The 20,419-nt window shown below is 56.7% G+C and overlaps 1 protein-coding gene across 4 annotated transcripts in view; it reads left to right on the forward strand.

The window, feature by feature from the left end:
* The first annotated feature begins 2,694 nt into the window (after nt 1–2,694).
* Nucleotides 2,695–20,419, forward strand: part of LOC142906770 (uncharacterized) — a 49,066-nt gene continuing 31,341 nt past the window's right edge. For 2 of the 4 annotated variants that reach the window (XM_076055231.1, XM_076055232.1), the window contains exons 1-3: nt 2,695–2,846; nt 6,609–6,708; nt 19,423–19,539. In XM_076055231.1, coding sequence (XP_075911346.1) covers nt 2,751–2,846; nt 6,609–6,708; nt 19,423–19,539 — 313 coding nt within the window. In that variant the 5' untranslated portion in view covers nt 2,695–2,750. Of the gene's footprint in view, nt 2,847–4,165; nt 4,191–6,608; nt 6,709–13,874; nt 13,936–19,422; nt 19,540–20,419 lie in introns of those variants that run through there. The other 2 variants (XM_076055233.1, XM_076055234.1) reach the window with 2 other exon arrangements.

Genomic DNA, 20,419 nt, shown 5'->3' on the forward strand with positions numbered 1-20,419 from the left:
AGTAAACTAGTACAGCACACCGGGTGTGTGCTGGAGAGCCAAGCCACAACATTTACAATCTGAGTCCGACGTTTCGCCAGTAATTACCGCCAGCTTCACCAGGCAACAGCCACATTCTTTCACAAGTCCTGTTTCTTTCCTGACATAGAGGCGTAGATGTTATGGGTGACATTGGTCGCTAAAGCATACTCGTTCAATAGTTTCGCGTTTCGCGTGATGCCTTTACCTTTCAAATCACTTTCGCACCCCTGCCAGAAATGTGTTCTGTGTTCGTGGTCGTCACGGTCTGACCCGTGACCCTACTGGACATCTGTATATTTTAAAACATATGTATAAAGCTTTATAGCTCATCGGATTTCTCCAGTGTAAATCAATATGCAGTTATCGATTCTCTGATTGCGTCTATGGAGGGAATTCCTCCCGTTGGGATAATGCGGTCGTGATCTGGAGGGAATCCCTCTGCTGTGGCAATTCGGTCGGGATCTGGAGGGAATCCCTCTGCTGTGGCAATTCGGTCGGGATCTGAAGGGAATCCCTCTGCTGTGGCAATCCGGTCGGGATCAGGAGGGAATCCCTCTGCTATGGTAATGCTGTCAGGATCTGGAGAGAATCCCTCTGCTGTGACAATGCAGTCGTGATCTGGAGGGAAATCCTCGGCTATGGCAATGCGGTCGGGATCTGGAGGGAATCCCTCTGCTGTGGCAATGCAGTCGTGATCGGAAGGGAAATCCTCGGCTATGGCAATCCGGTCGGGATCTGGAGGGAACCCCTCCGCAATGGCAATGCGATCAGGATCTGGAGGGAAACCCTCTGCAGTGGCAATGCAGTTGGGAATCTGCATCTGGAGGGAATCCCTCTGCAGTGGAAATGGAGTTGTGAATCTGCATCTGGAGGGAAACCCTCTGTATTGGCAATGCGGTTGGGATCTGCATCTGGAGGGAAACCCTCTGCATTGGCAATGCGGTTGGGATCTGCATCTGGAGGGAAACCCTCTGCATTGGCAATGCGGTTGGGATCTGCATCTGGAGGGAAACCCTCTGCATTGGCAATGCGGTTGGGATCTGCATCTGGAGGGAAACCCTCTGCATTGGCAATGCGGTTGGGATCTGCATCTGGAGGGAAACCCTCTGCATTGGCAATGCGGTTGGGATCTGCATCTGGAGGGAAACCCTCTGCATTGGCAATGCGGTTGGGGGTCTGCATCTGGAGGGAAACCCTCTGCATTGGCAATGCGGTTGGGATCTGCATCTGGAGGGAATCCCTCTGCAGTGGCAATGCGGTTGGGATCTGCATCTGGAGGGAAACCCTCTGCATTGGCAATGTAGTTGGGATCTGCATCTGGAGGGAATCCCTCTGCATTGGCAATGCGGTTGGGATCTGCATCTGGAGGGAAACCCTCTGCATTGGCAATGCGGTTGGGATCTGCATCTGGAGGGAAACCCTCTGCATTGGCAATGCGGTTGGGATCTGCATCTGGAGGGAAACCCTCTGCATTGGCAATGCGGTTGGGATCTGCATCTGGAGGGAAACCCTCTGCATTGGCAATGCGGTTGGGATCTGCATCTGGAGGGAAACCCTCTGCATTGGCAATGCGGTTGGGATCTGCATCTGGAGGGAAACCCTCTGCATTGGCAATGCGGTTGGGATCTGCATCTGGAGGGAAACCCTCTGCATTGGCAATGCGGTTGGGATCTGCATCTGGAGGGAAACCCTCTGCATTGGCAATGCGGTTGGGGGTCTGCATCTGGAGGGAAACCCTCTGCATTGGCAATGCGGTTGGGATCTGCATCTGGAGGGAATCCCTCTGCAGTGGCAATGCGGTTGGGATCTGCATCTGGAGGGAAACCCTCTGCATTGGCAATGTAGTTGGGATCTGCATCTGGAGGGAATCCCTCTGCATTGGCAATGCGGTTGGGATCTGCATCTGGAGGGAAACCCTCTGCATTGGCAACGCGGTTGGGATCTGCATCTGGAGGGAAACCCTCTGCATTGGCAACGCGGTTGGGATCTGCATCTGGAGGGAAACCCTCTGCATTGGCAATGCGGTTGGGATCTGCATCTGGAGGGAAACCCTCTGCATTGGCAATGCGGTTGGGATCTGCATCTGGAGGGAAACCCTCTGCATTGGCAATGCGGTTGGGATCTGCATCTGGAGGGAATCCCTCTGCCGTGGCAATGCGGTTGGGATCTGCATCTGGAGGGAAACCCTCTGCATTGGCAATGCGGTTGGGATCTGCATCTGGAGGGAAACCCTCTGCATTGGCAATGCGGTTGGGATCTGCATCTGGAGGGAAACCCTCTGCATTGGCAATGCGGTTGGGATCTGCATCTGGAGGGAAACCCTCTGCATTGGCAATGCGGTTGGGATCTGCATCTGGAGGGAAACCCTCTGCATTGGCAATGCGGTTGGGATCTGCATCTGGAGGGAAACCCTCTGCATTGGCAATGCGGTTGGGATCTGCATCTGGAGGGAAACCCTCTGCATTGGCAATGCGGTTGGGATCTGCATCTGGAGGGAAACCCTCTGCATTGGCAATGCGGTTGGGATCTGCATCTGGAGGGAAACCCTCTGCATTGGCAATGCGGTTGGGATCTGCATCTGGAGGGAAACCCTCTGCATTGGCAATGCGGTTGGGATCTGCATCTGGAGGGAAACCCTCTGCATTGGCAATGCGGTTGGGATCTGCATCTGGAGGGAAACCCTCTGCCCTGGCAAGGGGTTGAGGGGGGGAAGAGCCGCACCCGTGGAGATGGAGGGGGTGCCGAGGCCGGCGGTGGCACCACCACAACAACCACAACAACAACAACCACAACAACAACAACACACGTGTCCACAACCTCGCTCGGTGTGTAACACACACACACGTGTACACACACACACGTGTACACACACACACGTGTACACACACACACGTGTACACACACACACACGTGTCCACAACCTCGCTCGGTGTGTAACACACACACACGTGCACACACACACACGTGCACACACACACACGTGCACACACACACACGTGCACACACACACACGTGTACACAACCTCGCTCGGTGTGTAACACACACACGTGCACACACACACACGTGCACACACACACACGTGCACACACACACACACACGTGCACACACACACACGTGCACACACACACACGTGTACACTCACACACGTGTACACACACACACGTGTAACACACACACACGTGCAGCACCCACGCACACGTGCAGCACCCACGCACACGTGCAGCACCCACACACACGTGTACACGCACACACACGTGTACACACACACACGTGTAACACACACACACACGTGTAACACACACACACACGTGCACCCACACACACGTGCACCCACACACACGTACACACACACAAGTACACACACACGTGCACACACACGTGCACCCACACACACACCTACACACACGTGTCCACAGCCTCGCCCCGTGTGTAACACACACGTGAACCCACACACACACACGTGCACCCACACACACGTACATACACACGTACACACACACACGTACACCCACACACACGTACAAAGACAAAGATCCCCCATATAGCCTGTAACAGACTGTAGGGGCAAGTTCTGTTAGCGAGCACCTATCAAGGCCAGAACGGTACACGAGGGGGTGGGTGGCCAGCACCACGCCCGACCGCCTTTGTCTCCCCAGTGGCAATGTTTACACACCGCACCAGGTACTCATTTGAGGCTAAGTCAACCTAGGGGAGGCCCGGGACCGGTTCAGATAATCGTCACTGGTATTGGCCGTGAGCGGGAATCGAACCCGGATCGCCGGGTTCATAGCGCAGCGCGCTAACCGCTACACACGTACACACACACACGTACACACACACACGTACACACACACACGTACACACACACACGTACACACACACGTGTCCACAACCTCGCTCGGTGTGTAACACACACACGCGTACAAACACACGTACACACACGTACACAACCTCGCTCGGTGTGTAACACACACACGTACATACACACACGTACACACACGTGCACACACACACGTACACACACACACGTACACACACGCGTGCACACACACGTACACACACACACGTACATACACACACGTACACACACGTGCACACACACACGTACACACACACACACACGTACACACACACGTGCACACACACACGTGTCCACAACCTCGCTCGGTGTGTAACACAACAACCGCCATTCGCCACTAAGTGGCGGTGACGTCACCACGACGCTTGTGCCAGGCTAGGTACACCTTGAGACCACGTGAAGTGTCGAACGCTCTCTGGCAGGAGGTCACGGGGCAAACCTAGGTGCCACGGGTCGACTGACTGAGATGACTGGCTGATGCACCACCTGTGCCCCCTACTGTGCCAATCTGCTGTGCTTTAGCCACCCGGCGCTCCGCTCGTTGTTGTGAGCGTCGCTCCTCCGCCCTCCGTTGTTGTTGGAGGGCGACTGCCTCCAACTGCCCAGTAGCATCCTTCACGAGCCTCCTCCACAGAGGCCGATCTTGACACCGCTGGTACCGGTCATCGGCAAGTCCACTCAGCTCCACGTCCTCCTGTACCACATCACTCCATCTCTTCTCTAGCCCGTGCCGCGCCCGCTTAGCCCCCTCAATCCGACCGAACCAAAGCTCTTTAGGCATGCTGTGGCTGGGCATGCGGGCTACATGACCCAGCCAAAGCAGCCTTGCCTGCCGGAGGAGCTCACCGATGGGACCTTGCCCAGATCTTTCAAGGATTTGTGAGCTCCTCACACAATCCAGCCTGGTTAAACCCAGGATGGATCGTAGGCAGTCCAGCCTAAATGTTTCTGACCGGCGAAGATGCTCCATTAGGGGGGTCCACGTTTCGCAAGCGTAGAGAAGGGAGGGAATGACCGTGGCCGAGAAGACCTGAAGCTTAGTGCGGAGCGACAGACCAGGTAGCTTCCACACAGCGTTACGCAACCGATGAAAAGATATTGCCGCTCGACTGATTCGGAGTGAGACCTCTGCTGTTAAACTGGAGCCGGTCATAAGCACACTGCCCAGGTATGGGAAACTCTCCACTCTCTCCACAACTGCCCCATCACCGATTGGGAGTTGTGGGGGTGGAGTGTCCGATGGTACAAAATACCCAGGCAGGTGCTTAGTTTTGGTGGGGCTGATGGTAAGGCCCCACCTCTTAGTGGCACGCTCCAGTCTCAGCAGCAGCGTCTCCAACTCCTTCTCTGAGTGAGCAGCTATTACCAAATCATCAGCATACATAACGTGGTTGAGCAATAGGGAGCCATCCCTTGACCGCACCCGGGCATTGATCAGCCTCCCATTATATCTGTACCATATGGAGATTCCACCGGTACAGCTATTGAAGGCTTCACAAACTACGTGGTCAAAATAGATGTTAAATAATGTGGGAGCCAGAGGACATCCCTGTCGCACCCCAAGGTGTACAGGGAATGGCTCTGACTCCCGGCCACGTAGTTTTACCCGGGCCCGCTCACCATCATGAAGGTCCTTAATGATCGTGAGCAGAGGGTCAGGTACTCCAAAAGCACGAAGAACAACCCAGAGCCCAGGCCTCCTGATGGTATCAAAGGCTTTGACCAGGTCAATAAAGCAGAGATGTAGGTCTTGTTGGAATCCATACACCTCTGCTGTAGCAGACGGACGGAGAATTTGGCATCTGTGCAGGACCGCCCTTTCCTGAAACCGCATTGGGGCTCCGCAAGCCTCTGCTCAGCGTGCCTGGCAAGGGCAATCCAGATGCAGTGGTTAGCCCCGTGACCCCCCCCCCCCGTCTCTCCCCCCCCCGTGTCTCCTCCGTGTCTCCCCCGTGTCTCCCCCGTGTCTCCCCGTGTCTCTCCCCCGTGTCTCCCCCCGGTGTCTCCCCCCGGTGTCTCCCCCCCGTGTCTCCCCCCCCGTGTCTCCCCGTGTCTCCCCGTGTCTCCCCGTGTCTCCCCCCCCGTGTCTCCCCCTCCCCGTGTCTCCCCCTCCCGTGTCTCCCCCCCGTGTCTCCCCCTCCCCGTGTCTCCCCCCCCGTGTCTCCCCCCCCGTGTCTCCCCCCGGTGTCTCCCCCCCGTGTCTCCCCCCCCGTGTCTCCCCGTGTCTCCCCGTGTCTCCCCGTGTCTCCCCCCCCGTGTCTCCCCCTCCCCGTGTCTCCCCCCCGTGTCTCCCCCCGTGTCTCCCGGTGTCTCCCCCCCGTGTCTCCCCCCGTGTCTCCCCGTGTCTCCCCCCCCCGTGTCTCCCCCTCCCCGTGTCTCCCCCTCCCGTGTCTCCCCCCCCCCCCGTGTCTCCCCCTCCCCGTGTCTCCCCCCCCGTGTCTCCCCCTCCCCGTGTCTCCCCCCCCGTGTCTCCCCCCCGTGTCTTCCCCCGTGTCTCCCCCCCCGTGTCTCCCCGTGTCTCCCCGTGTCTCCCCGTGTCTCCCCCCCCGTGTCTCCCCCTCCCCGTGTCTCCCCCCCGTGTCTCCCCCCCCGTGTCTCCCCCCGTGTCTCCCCGTGTCTCCCCGTGTCTCCCCCTCCCCGTGTCTCCCCCCGTGTCTCCCCGTGTCTCCCCGTGTCTCCCTGTGTCTCCCCCCCGTGTCTCCCCCCCCCCCCCGTGTCTCCCCCAGTGTCTGCTGGAGCCGGCTCCGTTTGCCCGTCGGGATGGAGTGGAGTGCAGCGCCGCTCACGAGCGACTGTCACTCACTGAGGCTCACAGCGGCACAGCCGGTGAGTACCTCTCTGTGTGTGTGACGTCTGTGTGTGTGTGACGTCTGTGTGACGTCTGTGTGTGTGACGTCTGTGTGTGACGTCTGTGTGTGTGACGTCTGTGTGTGACGCCTGTGTGAGTACCTCACGAGCGACTGTCACTCGCTGAGGCTCACAGCGGCACAGCCGGTGAGTACCTCTCTGTGTGTGATGTCTGTGTGTGACGTCTGTGTGACGTCTGTGTGTGACGTCTGTGTGTGTGACGTCTGTGTGAGTACCTCACGAGCGACTGTCACTCGCTGAGGCTCACAGCGGCACAGCCGGTGAGTACCTCTCTGTGTGTGACGTCTGTGTGACGTCTGTGTGTGTGACGCCTGTGTGAGTACCTCACGAGCGACTGTCACTCGCTGAGGCTCACAGCGGCACAGCCGGTGAGTACCTCTCTCTGTGTGTGACGTCTGTGTGTGACGTCTGTGTGTGTGACGTCTGTGTGTGTGACGTCTGTGTGTGACGCCTGTGTGAGTACCTCACGAGCGACTGTCACTCGCTGAGGCTCACAGCGGCACAGCCGGTGAGTACCTCTCTGTGTGTGACGTCTGTGTGACGTCTGTGTGTGTGACGTCTGTGTGTGACGCCTGTGTGAGTACCTCACGAGCGACTGTCACTCGCTGAGGCTCACAGCGGCACAGCCGGTGAGTACCTCTCTGTGTGTGACGTCTGTGTGACGTCTGTGTGTGTGACGTCTGTGTGTGTGACGTCTGTGTGTGTGACGTCTGTGTGTGACGCCTGTGTGAGTACCTCACGAGCGACTGTCACTCGCTGAGGCTCACAGCGGCACAGCCGGTGAGTACCTCTCTGTGTGTGACGTCTGTGTGACGTCTGTGTGTGTGACGTCTGTGTGTGACGCCTGTGTGAGTACCTCACGAGCGACTGTCACTCGCTGAGGCTCACAGCGGCACAGCCGGTGAGTACCTCTCTGTGTGTGACGTCTGTGTGACGTCTGTGTGTGTGACGTCTGTGTGTGTGACGTCTGTGTGTGACGTCTGTGTGTGACGCCTGTTTGAGTACCTCACGAGCGACTGTCACTCGCTGAGGCTCACAGCGGCACAGCCGGTGAATACCTCTCTGTGTGTGACGTCTGTGTGACGTCTGTGTGTGTGACGTCTGTGTGTGTGACGTCTGTGTGTGTGACGTCTGTGTGTGACGCCTGTGTGAGTACCTCACGAGCGACTGTCACTCACTGAGGCTCACAGCGGCACTGCCGGTGAGTACCTCTCTGTGTGTGTGACGTCTGTGTGTGTGACGTCTGTGTGTGTGACGTCTGTGTGTGACGTCTGTGTGAGTACCTCACGAGCGACTGTCACTCGCTGAGGCTCACAGCGGCACAGCCGGTGAGTACCTCTCTGTGTGTGTGACGTCTGTGTGACGTCTGTGTGTGTGACGTCTGTGTGTGTGACGTCTGTGTGTGTGACGTCTGTGTGTGACGCCTGTGTGAGTACCTCACGAGCGACTGTCACTCACTGAGGCTCACAGCGGCACAGCCGGTGAGTACCTCTCTGTGTGTGTGACGTCTGTGTGTGACGTCTGTGTGTGACGTCTGTGTGTGACGTCTGTGTGTGACGTCTGTGTGAGTACCTCACGAGCGACTGTCACTCGCTGAGGCTCACAGCGGCACAGCCGGTGAGTACCTCTCTGTGTGTGTGACGTCTGTGTGTGACGTCTGTGTGTGTGACGTCTGTGTGTGACGTCTGTGTGAGTACCTCACGAGCGACTGTCACTCGCTGAGGCTCACAGCGGCACAGCCGGTGAGTACCTCTCTGTGTGTGACGTCTGTGTGTGTGACGTCTGTGTGTGACGTCTGTGTGTGTGACGTCTGTGTGTGACGTCTGTGTGAGTACCTCACGAGCGACTGTCACTCGCTGAGGCTCACAGCGGCACAGCCGGTGAGTACCTCTGTGTGTGTGTGACGTCTGTGTGTGTGACGTCTGTGTGTGACGTTTGTGTGTGACGTCTGTGTGAGTACCTCACGAGCGACTGTCACTCGCTGAGGCTCACAGCGGCACAGCCGGTGAGTACCTCTCTGTGTGACGTCTGTGTGTGACGTCTGTGTGTGACGCCTGTGTGTGACGTCTGTGTGTGTGTGTGTGTGTGACGTCTGTGTGAGTACCTCACGAGCGACTGTCACTCGCTGAGGCTCACAGCGGCACAGCCGGTGAGTACCTCTCTGTGTGTGACGTCTGTGTGACATCTGTGTGTGTGACGTCTGTGTGTGTGACGTCTGTGTGTGTGACGTCTGTGTGTGACGCCTGTGTGAGTACCTCACGAGCGACTGTCACTCACTGAGGCTCACAGCGGCACAGCCGGTGAGTACCTCTCTGTGTGTGTGACGTCTGTGTGTGACGTCTGTGTGTGACGTCTGTGTGTGACGTCTGTGTGTGACGTCTGTGTGAGTACCTCACGAGCGACTGTCACTCGCTGAGGCTCACAGCGGCACAGCCGGTGAGTACCTCTCTGTGTGTGTGACGTCTGTGTGTGACGTCTGTGTGTGTGACGTCTGTGTGTGACGTCTGTGTGAGTACCTCACGAGCGACTGTCACTCGCTGAGGCTCACAGCGGCACAGCCGGTGAGTACCTCTCTGTGTGTGACGTCTGTGTGTGTGACGTCTGTGTGTGTGACGTCTGTGTGTGTGACGTCTGTGTGTGACGTCTGTGTGAGTACCTCACGAGCGACTGTCACTCGCTGAGGCTCACAGCGGCACAGCCGGTGAGTACCTCTGTGTGTGTGTGACGTCTGTGTGTGTGACGTCTGTGTGTGACGTCTGTGTGTGACGTCTGTGTGAGTACCTCACGAGCGACTGTCACTCGCTGAGGCTCACAGCGGCACAGCCGGTGAGTACCTCTCTGTGTGACGTCTGTGTGTGACGTCTGTGTGTGACGCCTGTGTGTGACGTCTGTGTGTGTGTGTGTGACGTCTGTGTGAGTACCTCACGAGCGACTGTCACTCGCTGAGGCTCACAGCGGCACAGCCGGTGAGTACCTCTCTGTGTGACGTCTGTGTGACGTCTGTGTGTGACGTCTGTGTGTGTGTGTGTGACGTCTATGTGTGTGTGTGTGACGTCTGTGTGTGACGTCTGTGTGTGTGACGTCTGTGTGAGTACCTCACGAGCGACTGTCACTCGCTGAGGCTCACAGCGGCACAGCCGGTGAGTACCTCTCTGTGTGTGACGTCTGTGTGACGTCTGTGTGTGTGACGTCTGTGTGTGTGGGACGTCTGTGTGTGTGTGTGACGTCTGTGTGTGTGACGTCTGTGTGAGTACCTCACGAGCGACTGTCACTCGCTGAGGCTCACAGCGGCACTGCCGGTGAGTACCTCTCTGTGTGTGACGTCTGTGTGACGTCTGTGTGTGTGTGACGTCTGTGTGAGTACCTCACGAGCGACTGTCACTCGCTGAGGCTCACAGCGGCACAGCCGGTGAGTACCTCTCTGTGTGACGTCTGTGTGACGTCTGTGTGACGTCTGTGTGTGTGACGCCTGTGTGAGTACCTCACGAGCGACTGTCACTCGCTGAGGCTCACAGCGGCACTGCCGGTGAGTACCTCTCTGTGTGACGCCTGTGTGTGACGTCTGTGTGTGTGACGCCTGTGTGAGTACCTCACGAGCGACTGTCACTCGCTGAGGCTCACAGCGGCACAGCCGGTGAGTACCTCTCTGTGTGTGACGTCTGTGTGTGACGTCTGTGTGTGACGTCTGTGTGTGTGACGCCTGTGTGTGACGCCTGTGTGAGTACCTCACGAGCGACTGTCACTCGCTGAGGCTCACAGCGGCACAGCCGGTGAGTACCTCTCTGTGTGACGTCTGTGTGACGTCTGTGTGACGTCTGTGTGTGTGTGTGACGCCTGTGTGAGTACCTCACGAGCGACTGTCACTCGCTGAGGCTCACAGCGGCACAGCCGGTGAGTACCTCTCTGTGTGTGACGTCTGTGTGACGTCTGTGTGTGACGTCTGTGTGTGTGACGTCTGTGTGTGACGTCTGTGTGTGACGTCTGTGTGTGTGACGTCTGTGTGAGTACCTCACGAGCGACTGTCACTCGCTGAGGCTCACAGCGGCACAGCCGGTGAGTACCTCTCTGTGTGTGTGACGTCTGTGTGACGTCTGTGTGTGACGTCTGTGTGTGTGACGTCTGTGTGAGTACCTCACGAGCGACTGTCACTCGCTGAGGCTCACAGCGGCACAGCCGGTGAGTACCTCTCTGTGTGTGTGACGTCTGTGTGTGTGACGTCTGTGTGTGTGACGCCTGTGTGAGTACCTCACGAGCGACTGTCACTCGCTGAGGCTCACAGCGGCACAGCCGGTGAGTACCTCTCTGTGTGGACGTCTGTGTGTGTGACGTCTGTGTGTGACGTCTGTGTGTGTGTGACGTCTGTGTGTGACGTCTGTGTGAGTACCTCACGAGCGACTGTCACTCGCTGAGGCTCACAGCGGCACAGCCGGTGAGTACCTCTCTGTGTGACGTCTGTGTGTGTGTGACGTCTGTGTGTGTGACGCCTGTGTGAGTACCTCACGAGCGACTGTCACTCGCTGAGGCTCACAGCGGCACAGCCGGTGAGTACCTCTCTGTGTGTGACGTCTGTGTGACGTCTGTGTGTGACGTCTGTGTGTGACGTCTGTGTGTGTGACGTCTGTGTGTGTACCTCACGAGCGACTGTCACTCGCTGAGGCTCACAGCGGCACAGCCGGTGAGTACCTTTCTGTGTGTGACGTCTGTGTGACGTCTGTGTGTGACGTCTGTGTGTGACGTCTGTGTGTGTGACGTCTGTGTGAGTACCTCACGAGCGACTGTCACTCGCTGAGGCTCACAGCGGCACAGCCGGTGAGTACCTCTCTGTGTGACGTCTGTGTGACGTCTGTGTGACGTCTGTGTGTGACGTCTGTGTGTGTGACGTCTGTGTGTGTGACGCCTGTGTGAGTACCTCACGAGCGACTGTCCACTCGCTGAGGCTCACAGCGGCACAGCCGGTGAGTACCTCTCTGTGTGACGTCTGTGTGACGTCTGTGTGTGTGACGTCTGTGTGTGTGACGTCTGTGTGTGTGTGTGACGTCTGTGTGAGTACCTCACGAGCGACTGTCACTCGCTGAGGCTCACAGCGGCACAGCCGGTGAGTACCTCTCTGTGTGACGTCTGTGTGACGTCTGTGTATGTGTGTGTGACGTCTGTGTGACGTCTGTGTGTGTGTGACGTCTGTGTGTGACGTCTGTGTGTGACGCCTGTGTGAGTACCTCACGAGCGACTGTCACTCGCTGAGGCTCACAGCGGCACAGCCGGTGAGTACCTCTCTGTGTGACGTCTGTGTGACGTCTGTGTGTGTGACGTCTGTGTGTGTGACGTCTGTGTGTGACGTCTGTGTGTGTGACGTCTGTATGTGTGACGTCTGTGTGTGACGTCTGTGTGTGTGTATGACGTCTGTGTGTGACGTCTGTGTGTGTGTATGACGTCTGTGTGACGTCTGTGTATGTGTGTGTGACGTCTGTGTGTGACGTCTGTGTGAGTACCTCACGAGCGACTGTCACTCGCTGAGGCTCACAGCGGCACAGCCGGTGAGTACCTCTGTGTGTGTGTGACGTCTGTGTGTGTGACGTCTGTGTGTGACGTTTGTGTGTGACGTCTGTGTGAGTACCTCACGAGCGACTGTCACTCGCTGAGGCCTCACAGCGGCACAGCCGGTGAGTACCTCTCTGTGTGACGTCTGTGTGTGACGTCTGTGTGTGACGCCTGTGTGTGACGTCTGTGTGTGTGTGTGTGTGTGACGTCTGTGTGAGTACCTCACGAGCGACTGTCACTCGCTGAGGCTCACAGCGGCACAGCCGGTGAGTACCTCTCTGTGTGTGACGTCTGTGTGACATCTGTGTGTGTGACGTCTGTGTGTGTGACGTCTGTGTGTGTGACGTCTGTGTGTGACGCCTGTGTGAGTACCTCACGAGCGACTGTCACTCACTGAGGCTCACAGCGGCACAGCCGGTGAGTACCTCTCTGTGTGTGTGTGACGTCTGTGTGTGACGTCTGTGTGTGACGTCTGTGTGTGACGTCTGTGTGTGACGTCTGTGTGAGTACCTCACGAGCGACTGTCACTCGCTGAGGCTCACAGCGGCACAGCCGGTGAGTACCTCTCTGTGTGTGTGACGTCTGTGTGTGACGTCTGTGTGTGTGACGTCTGTGTGTGACGTCTGTGTGAGTACCTCACGAGCGACTGTCACTCGCTGAGGCTCACAGCGGCACAGCCGGTGAGTACCTCTCTGTGTGTGACGTCTGTGTGTGTGAACGTCTGTGTGTGTGACGTCTGTGTGTGTGACGTCTGTGTGTGACGTCTGTGTGAGTACCTCACGAGCGACTGTCACTCGCTGAGGCTCACAGCGGCACAGCCGGTGAGTACCTCTGTGTGTGTGTGACGTCTGTGTGTGTGACGTCTGTGTGTGACGTCTGTGTGTGACGTCTGTGTGAGTACCTCACGAGCGACTGTCACTCGCTGAGGCTCACAGCGGCACAGCCGGTGAGTACCTCTCTGTGTGACGTCTGTGTGTGACGTCTGTGTGTGACGCCTGTGTGTGACGTCTGTGTGTGTGTGTGTGACGTCTGTGTGAGTACCTCACGAGCGACTGTCACTCGCTGAGGCTCACAGCGGCACAGCCGGTGAGTACCTCTCTGTGTGACGTCTGTGTGACGTCTGTGTGTGACGTCTGTGTGTGTGTGTGTGACGTCTATGTGTGTGTGTGTGACGTCTGTTGTGACGTCTGTGTGTGTGACGTCTGTGTGAGTACCTCACGAGCGACTGTCACTCGCTGAGGCTCACAGCGGCACAGCCGGTGAGTACCTCTCTGTGTGTGACGTCTGTGTGACGTCTGTGTGTGTGACGTCTGTGTGTGTGGGACGTCTGTGTGTGTGTGTGGACGTCTGTGTGTGTGACGTCCTGTGTGAGTACCTCACGAGCGACTGTCACTCGCTGAGGCTCACAGCGGCACTGCCGGTGAGTACCTCTCTGTGTGTGACGTCTGTGTGACGTCTGTGTGTGTGTGACGTCTGTGTGAGTACCTCACGAGCGACTGTCACTCGCTGAGGCTCACAGCGGCACAGCCGGTGAGTACCTCTCTGTGTGACGTCTGTGTGACGTCTGTGTGACGTCTGTGTGTGTGACGCCTGTGTGAGTACCTCACGAGCGACTGTCACTCGCTGAGGCTCACAGCGGCACTGCCGGTGAGTACCTCTCTGTGTGACGCCTGTGTGTGACGTCTGTGTGTGTGACGCCTGTGTGAGTACCTCACGAGCGACTGTCACTCGCTGAGGCTCACAGCGGCACAGCCGGTGAGTACCTCTCTGTGTGTGACGTCTGTGTGTGACGTCTGTGTGTGACGTCTGTGTGTGTGACGCCTGTGTGTGACGCCTGTGTGAGTACCTCACGAGCGACTGTCACTCGCTGAGGCTCACAGCGGCACAGCCGGTGAGTACCTCTCTGTGTGACGTCTGTGTGACGTCTGTGTGACGTCTGTGTGTGTGTGTGACGCCTGTGTGAGTACTCACGAGCGACTGTCACTCGCTGAGGCTCACAGCGGCACAGCCGGTGAGTACCTCTCTGTGTGTGACGTCTGTGTGACGTCTGTGTGTGACGTCTGTGTGTGTGACGTCTGTGTGTGACGTCTGTGTGTGACGTCTGTGTGTGTGACGTCTGTGTGAGTACCTCACGAGCGACTGTCACTCGCTGAGGCTCACAGCGGCACAGCCGGTGAGTACCTCTCTGTGTGTGTGACGTCTGTGTGACGTCTGTGTGTGACGTCTGTGTGTGTGACGTCTGTGTGAGTACCTCACGAGCGACTGTCACTCGCTGAGGCTCACAGCGGCACAGCCGGTGAGTACCTCTCTGTGTGTGTGACGTCTGTGTGTGTGACGTCTGTGTGTGTGACGCCTGTGTGAGTACCTCACGAGCGACTGTCACTCGCTGAGGCTCACAGCGGCACAGCCGGTGAGTACCTCTCTGTGTGACGTCTGTGTGTGTGACGTCCTGTGTGTGACGTCTGTGTGTGTGACGTCTGTGTGTGACGTCTGTGTGAGTACCTCACGAGCGACTGTCACTCGCTGAGGCTCACAGCGGCACAGCCGGTGAGTACCTCTCTGTGTGACGTCTGTGTGTGTGTGACGTCTGTGTGTGTGACGCCTGTGTGAGTACCTCACGAGCGACTGTCACTCGCTGAGGCTCACAGCGGCACAGCCGGTGAGTACCTCTCTGTGTGTGACGTCTGTGTGACGTCTGTGTGTGACGTCTGTGTGTGACGTCTGTGTGTGTGACGTCTGTGTGTGTACCTCACGAGCGACTGTCACTCGCTGAGGCTCACAGCGGCACAGCCGGTGAGTACCTTTCTGTGTGTGACGTCTGTGTGACGTCTGTGTGTGACGTCTGTGTGTGACGTCTGTGTGTGTGACGTCTGTGTGAGTACCTCACGAGCGACTGTCACTCGCTGAGGCTCACAGCGGCACAGCCGGTGAGTACCTCTCTGTGTGACGTCTGTGTGACGTCTGTGTGACGTCTGTGTGTGACGTCTGTGTGTGTGACGTCTGTGTGTGTGACGCCTGTGTGAGTACCTCACGAGCGACTGTCACTCGCTGAGGCTCACAGCGGCACAGCCGGTGAGTACCTCTCTGTGTGACGTCTGTGTGACGTCTGTGTGTGTGACGTCTGTGTGTGTGACGTCTGTGTGTGTGTGTGACGTCTGTGTGAGTACCTCACGAGCGACTGTCACTCGCTGAGGCTCACAGCGGCACAGCCGGTGAGTACCTCTCTGTGTGACGTCTGTGTGACGTCTGTGTATGTGTGTGTGACGTCTGTGTGTGACGTCTGTGTGTGTTGACGTCTGTGTGTGACGTCTGTGTGTGACGCCTGTGTGAGTACCTCACGAGCGACTGTCACTCGCTGAGGCTCACAGCGGCACAGCCGGTGAGTACTCTCTGTGTGACGTCTGTGTGACGTCTGTGTGTGTGACGTCTGTGTGTGTGACGTCTGTGTGTGACGTCTGTGTGTGTGACGTCTGTATGTGTGACGTCTGTGTGTGACGTCTGTGTGTGTGTATGACGTCTGTGTGTGACGTCTGTGTGTGTGTATGACGTCTGTGTGACGTCTGTGTATGTGTGTATGACGTCTGTGTAACGTCTGTGTGTGTGTGTGATGCCTGTGTGTGTGTGTGAGACATATGTGTGTGTGTGAGGCCTGTGTGACATCTGTGTGTGTGTGTGATGCCTGTGTGTGACATCTGTGTGTGACGCCTGTGTGTGACGTCTGTGTGTGTGTGACGCCTGTGTGTGTGTGACGTCTGTGTGTGACGCCCTGTGTGTGACGTCTGTGTGTGTGTGACGCCTGTGTGACGTCTGTGTGTGACGCCTGTGTGTGTGACGCCTGTATGAGTACCTCTCTGTGTGTGTGTGACGTCTGTGTGTGTGTGTGACGGTCGGGCGTGGTGCTGGCCACCCACCCCCTCGTGTACCGTTCCGGCCTTCATAGGTGCTCGCTAACAGAACTTGCCCCTACAGTCTGTTAAGGCTATACGGGGGATCTTTGACGTCTGTGTGACGTCTGTGTGTGTGTATGACGTCTGTGTAACGTCTGTGTGTGTGATGCCTGTGTGTGTGAGACATCTGTGTGTGTGTGAGGCCTGTGTGTGTGTGTGTGTGACATCTGTGTGTGTGTGATGCCTGTGTGTGTGACGTCTGTGTGTGACGTCTGTGTGTGTGTGACATCTGTGTGTGTGTGTGATGCCTGTGTGTGTGACGTCTGTGTGTGACGTCTGTGTGTGTGTGTGACGTCTGTGTGACGTCTGTGTGTGTGTGACGCCTGTGTGAGTACCTCTCTGAGTGTGTGACGCCTGTGTGTGTGACGTCTGTGTGTGTGACGCCTATGTGTGTGACGCCTGTGTGTGTGATGCCTTTGTGTGTGACGTCTGTGTGTGTGTAACGCCTGTGTGTGTGACGTCTGTGTGTGTGTGGCATCTGTGTGTGTGAGACGTGTGTGTGTGTGAGATGCCTGTGTGTGTGTGTGACGTCTGTGTGTGTGATGCCTGTGTGTGTGTGACGTCTGTGTGTGTGACATCTGTGTGTGTGATGCTTGTGTGACGTCTGTGTGTGTGTGACGTCTGTGTGTGTGATGCCTGTGTGTGTGTGTGTGTGATGCCTGTGTGTGACGTCTGTGTGTGTGATGCCTGTGTGTGTGACGTCTGTGTGTGTGACGTCTGTGTGCGTGTGTGATGCCGGTGTGTGTGTGGCATCTGTGTTTGTGACGTCTGTGTGTGTGACATCTACGTGTGTGTGACGTCTGTGTGTGGCGTCTGTGTGTGTCTGACGTCTGTGTGTGTGACGTCTGTGTGTGTGACATCTTGTGTGTGACGTCTGTGTGTGTGACGTCTGTGTGTGACGCCTGTGTGTTTGACGTCTGTGTGTGTGATGCCTGTGTATGTGTGATGCCTGTGTGTGTGATGCCTGTGTGTGTGACGTCTGTGTGTGTGATGCATGTGTGATGCCTGTGTGTGTGACGTCTGTGTGTGTGATGCCTGTGTGTGTGATGCTTGTGTGTGTGTGTTTGTGATGTCTGTGTGTGTGATGCCTGTGTGTGTGTGATGCCCGTGTATGTGTGATGCCTGTGTGTGTGATGTGTGTGTGATGCCTGTGTGTGTGACGTCTGTGTGTGTGATGCCTGTGTGTGTGATGCCTGTGTGTGTGTGATGCCTGTGTGTGTGATGCCTGTGTGTGTGATGTGTGTGATGCCTGTGTGTGTGATGCCTGTGTGTGTGACGTCTGTGTGTATGATGCATGTGTGTGTGTGATGCCTGTGTGTTTGTGACGTCTGTGTGTGTGATGCCTGTGTGTGTGTGTGATGCCTGTGTGTGTGTTCGTGATGTCTGTGTGTGTGTGATGCCTGTGTGTGTGATGTGTGTGATGCCTGTGTGTGTGATGCCTGTGTGTGTGTGATGCTTGTGTGTGTGATGTGTGTGTGATGCCTGTGTGTGTGACATCTGTGTGTGTGTGATGCCTGTATGTGTGTGTGATGCCTGTGTGTGTGATGCCTGTGTGTGTGTGATGCCTGTGGGTGTGTGTGATGCCTGTGTGTGATGCCTGTGTGTGTGTGATGCCTGTCTGTGTGTCATGCCTGTGTGTGTGTCTGTGTGTGTGATGCCTGTGTGTGATGCCTGTGTGTGTGTGATGCCTGTATGTGTGTGTGTGTGATGCCTGTGTGTGATGCTTGTGTCTGTGTGTGTGATGCCTGCCTGTGTGTGATGCCTGTGTGTGTGATGCCTGTGTGTGTGTCTGTGTGTGTGTGTGTGATGCCTGTGTGTGTGTGATGCCTGTATGTGTGTGTGTGTGTGATGCCTGTGTGTGTGTGTGATGCCTGTATGTGTGTGTGATGCCTGTATGTGTGTGTGTGTGATGCCTGTGTGTGTGTGTGATGCCTGTATGTGTGTGTGTGTGTGATGCCTGTGTGTGTGTGTGATGCCTGTGTGTGTGTGTGATGCCTGTATGTGTGTGTGTGTGTGATGCCTGTATGTGTGTGTGTGTGATGCCTGTGTGTGTGTGTGTGATGCCTGTATGTGTGTGTGTGTGATGCCTGTGTGTGTGTGTGTGATGCCTGTATGTGTGTGTGTGATGCCTGTATGTGTGTGTGTGTGATGCCTGTGTGTGTGTGTGATGCCTGTATGTGTGTGTGTGTGATGCCTGTGTGTGTGTGTGTGTGATGCCTGTATGTGTGTGTGTGTGTGATGCCTGTATGTGTGTGTGTGTGATGCCTGTGTGTGTGTGTGATGCCTGTGTGTGTGTGTGATGCCTGTGTGTGTGTCTGTGATGCCTGTGTGTGTGTGTGATGCCTGTGTGTGTGTATGTGTGTGTGATGCCTGTGTGTGTGTGTGTGTGATGCCTGTGTGTGTGTGTGATGCCTGTGTGTGTGTGTGTGTCTGTGATGCCTGTGTGTGTGTGTGATGCCTGTGTGTGTGTGTGATGCCTGTGTGTGTGTGTGTGATGCCTGTGTGTGTGTGTGTGATGCCTGTGTGTGTGTGTGTGATGCCTGTATGTGTGTGTGTGTGTGATGCCTGTGTGTGTGTGTGATGCCTGTGTGTGTGTGTGTGTGATGCCTGTGTGTGTGTGTGTGTGTGATGCCTGTGTGTGTGTGTGATGCCTGTGTGTGTGTGTGATGCCTGTATGTGTGTGTGTGTGATGCCTGTATGTGTGTGTGTGTGATGCCTGTATGTGTGTGTGTGTGTGATGCCTGTATGTGTGTGTGTGTGATGCCTGTGTGTGTGTGTGTGATGCCTGTGTGTGTGTGATGCCTGTCTGTGTGTGATGCCTGTGTGTGTGTGATGTGTGTGTGATGCCTGTATGTGTGTGATGCCTGTCTGTGTGTGATGCCTGTGTGTGATGCCTGTGTGTGTGTGTGATGCCTGTGTGTGTGTGTGTGATGCCTGTGTGTGTGTGTGATGCCTGTGTGTGTGTGTGTGTGATGCCTGTGTGTGTGTGTGTGATGCCTGTATGTGTGTGTGTGTGATGCCTGTATGTGTGTGTGTGTGATGCCTGTGTGTGTGTGATGCCTGTGTGTGTGTGTGATGCCTGTGTGTGTGTGTGATGCCTGTATGTGTGTGTGTGTGTGATGCCTGTATGTGTGTGTGTGTGTGATGCCTGTGTGTGTATGTGTGTGTGATGCCTGTGTGTGTGTAGACGGGAGGGCAGTGCGTGTCTACGCCGACGGGATCTTCGACGTCTTCCACCCGGGCCATGCCAGGGCCCTGATGCAGGCGAAGTGTCTCTTCCCACGGACATTCCTCATCGTGGGCGGTGCGTGGGGGGTGGGGGGGTGGGGGGGGGGTGGGGGTGGGGGGGGGGGGGTGGTGGTGGTGGTGGGGGTGGGGGTGGTGGTGTGGGGGGGGGGGGTGGTGGTGGTGGTGGTGGTGGTAGTGGTGGGGGTGGTGGTGGTGGTAGTGGTGGGGGTTGTGGTGGTGGTGGTGGTGGTAGTGGGGGTGGTGGGGGGTGGTGGTGGTGGTGTGGGGGTGGGGGTGGTGGTGGGGGTGGGGGTGGTGGTGGGGGTGGGGGTGGTGGTGGTGGTGGTGGTGGGGAAGTGGTGGTGGGGGTGGGGGTGGTGGTGGTGGGGGTTGTGGTGGGGGTTGTGGTGGTGGGGGTGGGGGTGGTGGTGGGGGTGGTGGTGGGGTGGTGGTTGTGGTGGTTGTGGTGGGGTGGTGGCCTGGTTTCAGTTATCTGATGAAATTTGCATACGAGAATTTCATCATCGCTTGCGGCTGGGGTTGGCATCGTCCCCTACTCCTCCTGATGTCGAGGGTAAATGGGCGAGGTTTAGGACTGTGGCTCATGCGGCTGCTTTGGCTGCTTTGGGTACGCGGTCCAGACCTCCCCAGAGACCCTGGCTGACAGAGGAGTTGTTCACGATGGTTGAGAAAAAGCGACAGGCCCACTGCCATCGGCTACAGAATCCCACGTCAGAGATTGAGGAGGCTTACCGCAGCCTTCGCTCGGAGGTTCGGAGAGCCGTGAGGCGCTGCAAGGATGGGTGGTGGTCGCGGGTTGCTGAGGAGATAGAGTCTGCCTCAGTGGCCCGCGATCACAAATCTCTATTTAACTCCATCAAAAAAGTAACCTGCAGCGCCACACCTATTACCCTCATTAGGTGAAAAAACGGTGATCCAATCTCCGACCCCCAGGA

The sequence above is a fragment of the Petromyzon marinus genome, chromosome 70 (assembly GCF_048934315.1).
Source record: "Petromyzon marinus isolate PM22_M1 ecotype Great Lakes invasive population chromosome 70, UKy_Petmar_22M1.pri1.0, whole genome shotgun sequence".
Taxonomy (NCBI): domain Eukaryota; kingdom Metazoa; phylum Chordata; class Hyperoartia; order Petromyzontiformes; family Petromyzontidae; genus Petromyzon; species Petromyzon marinus.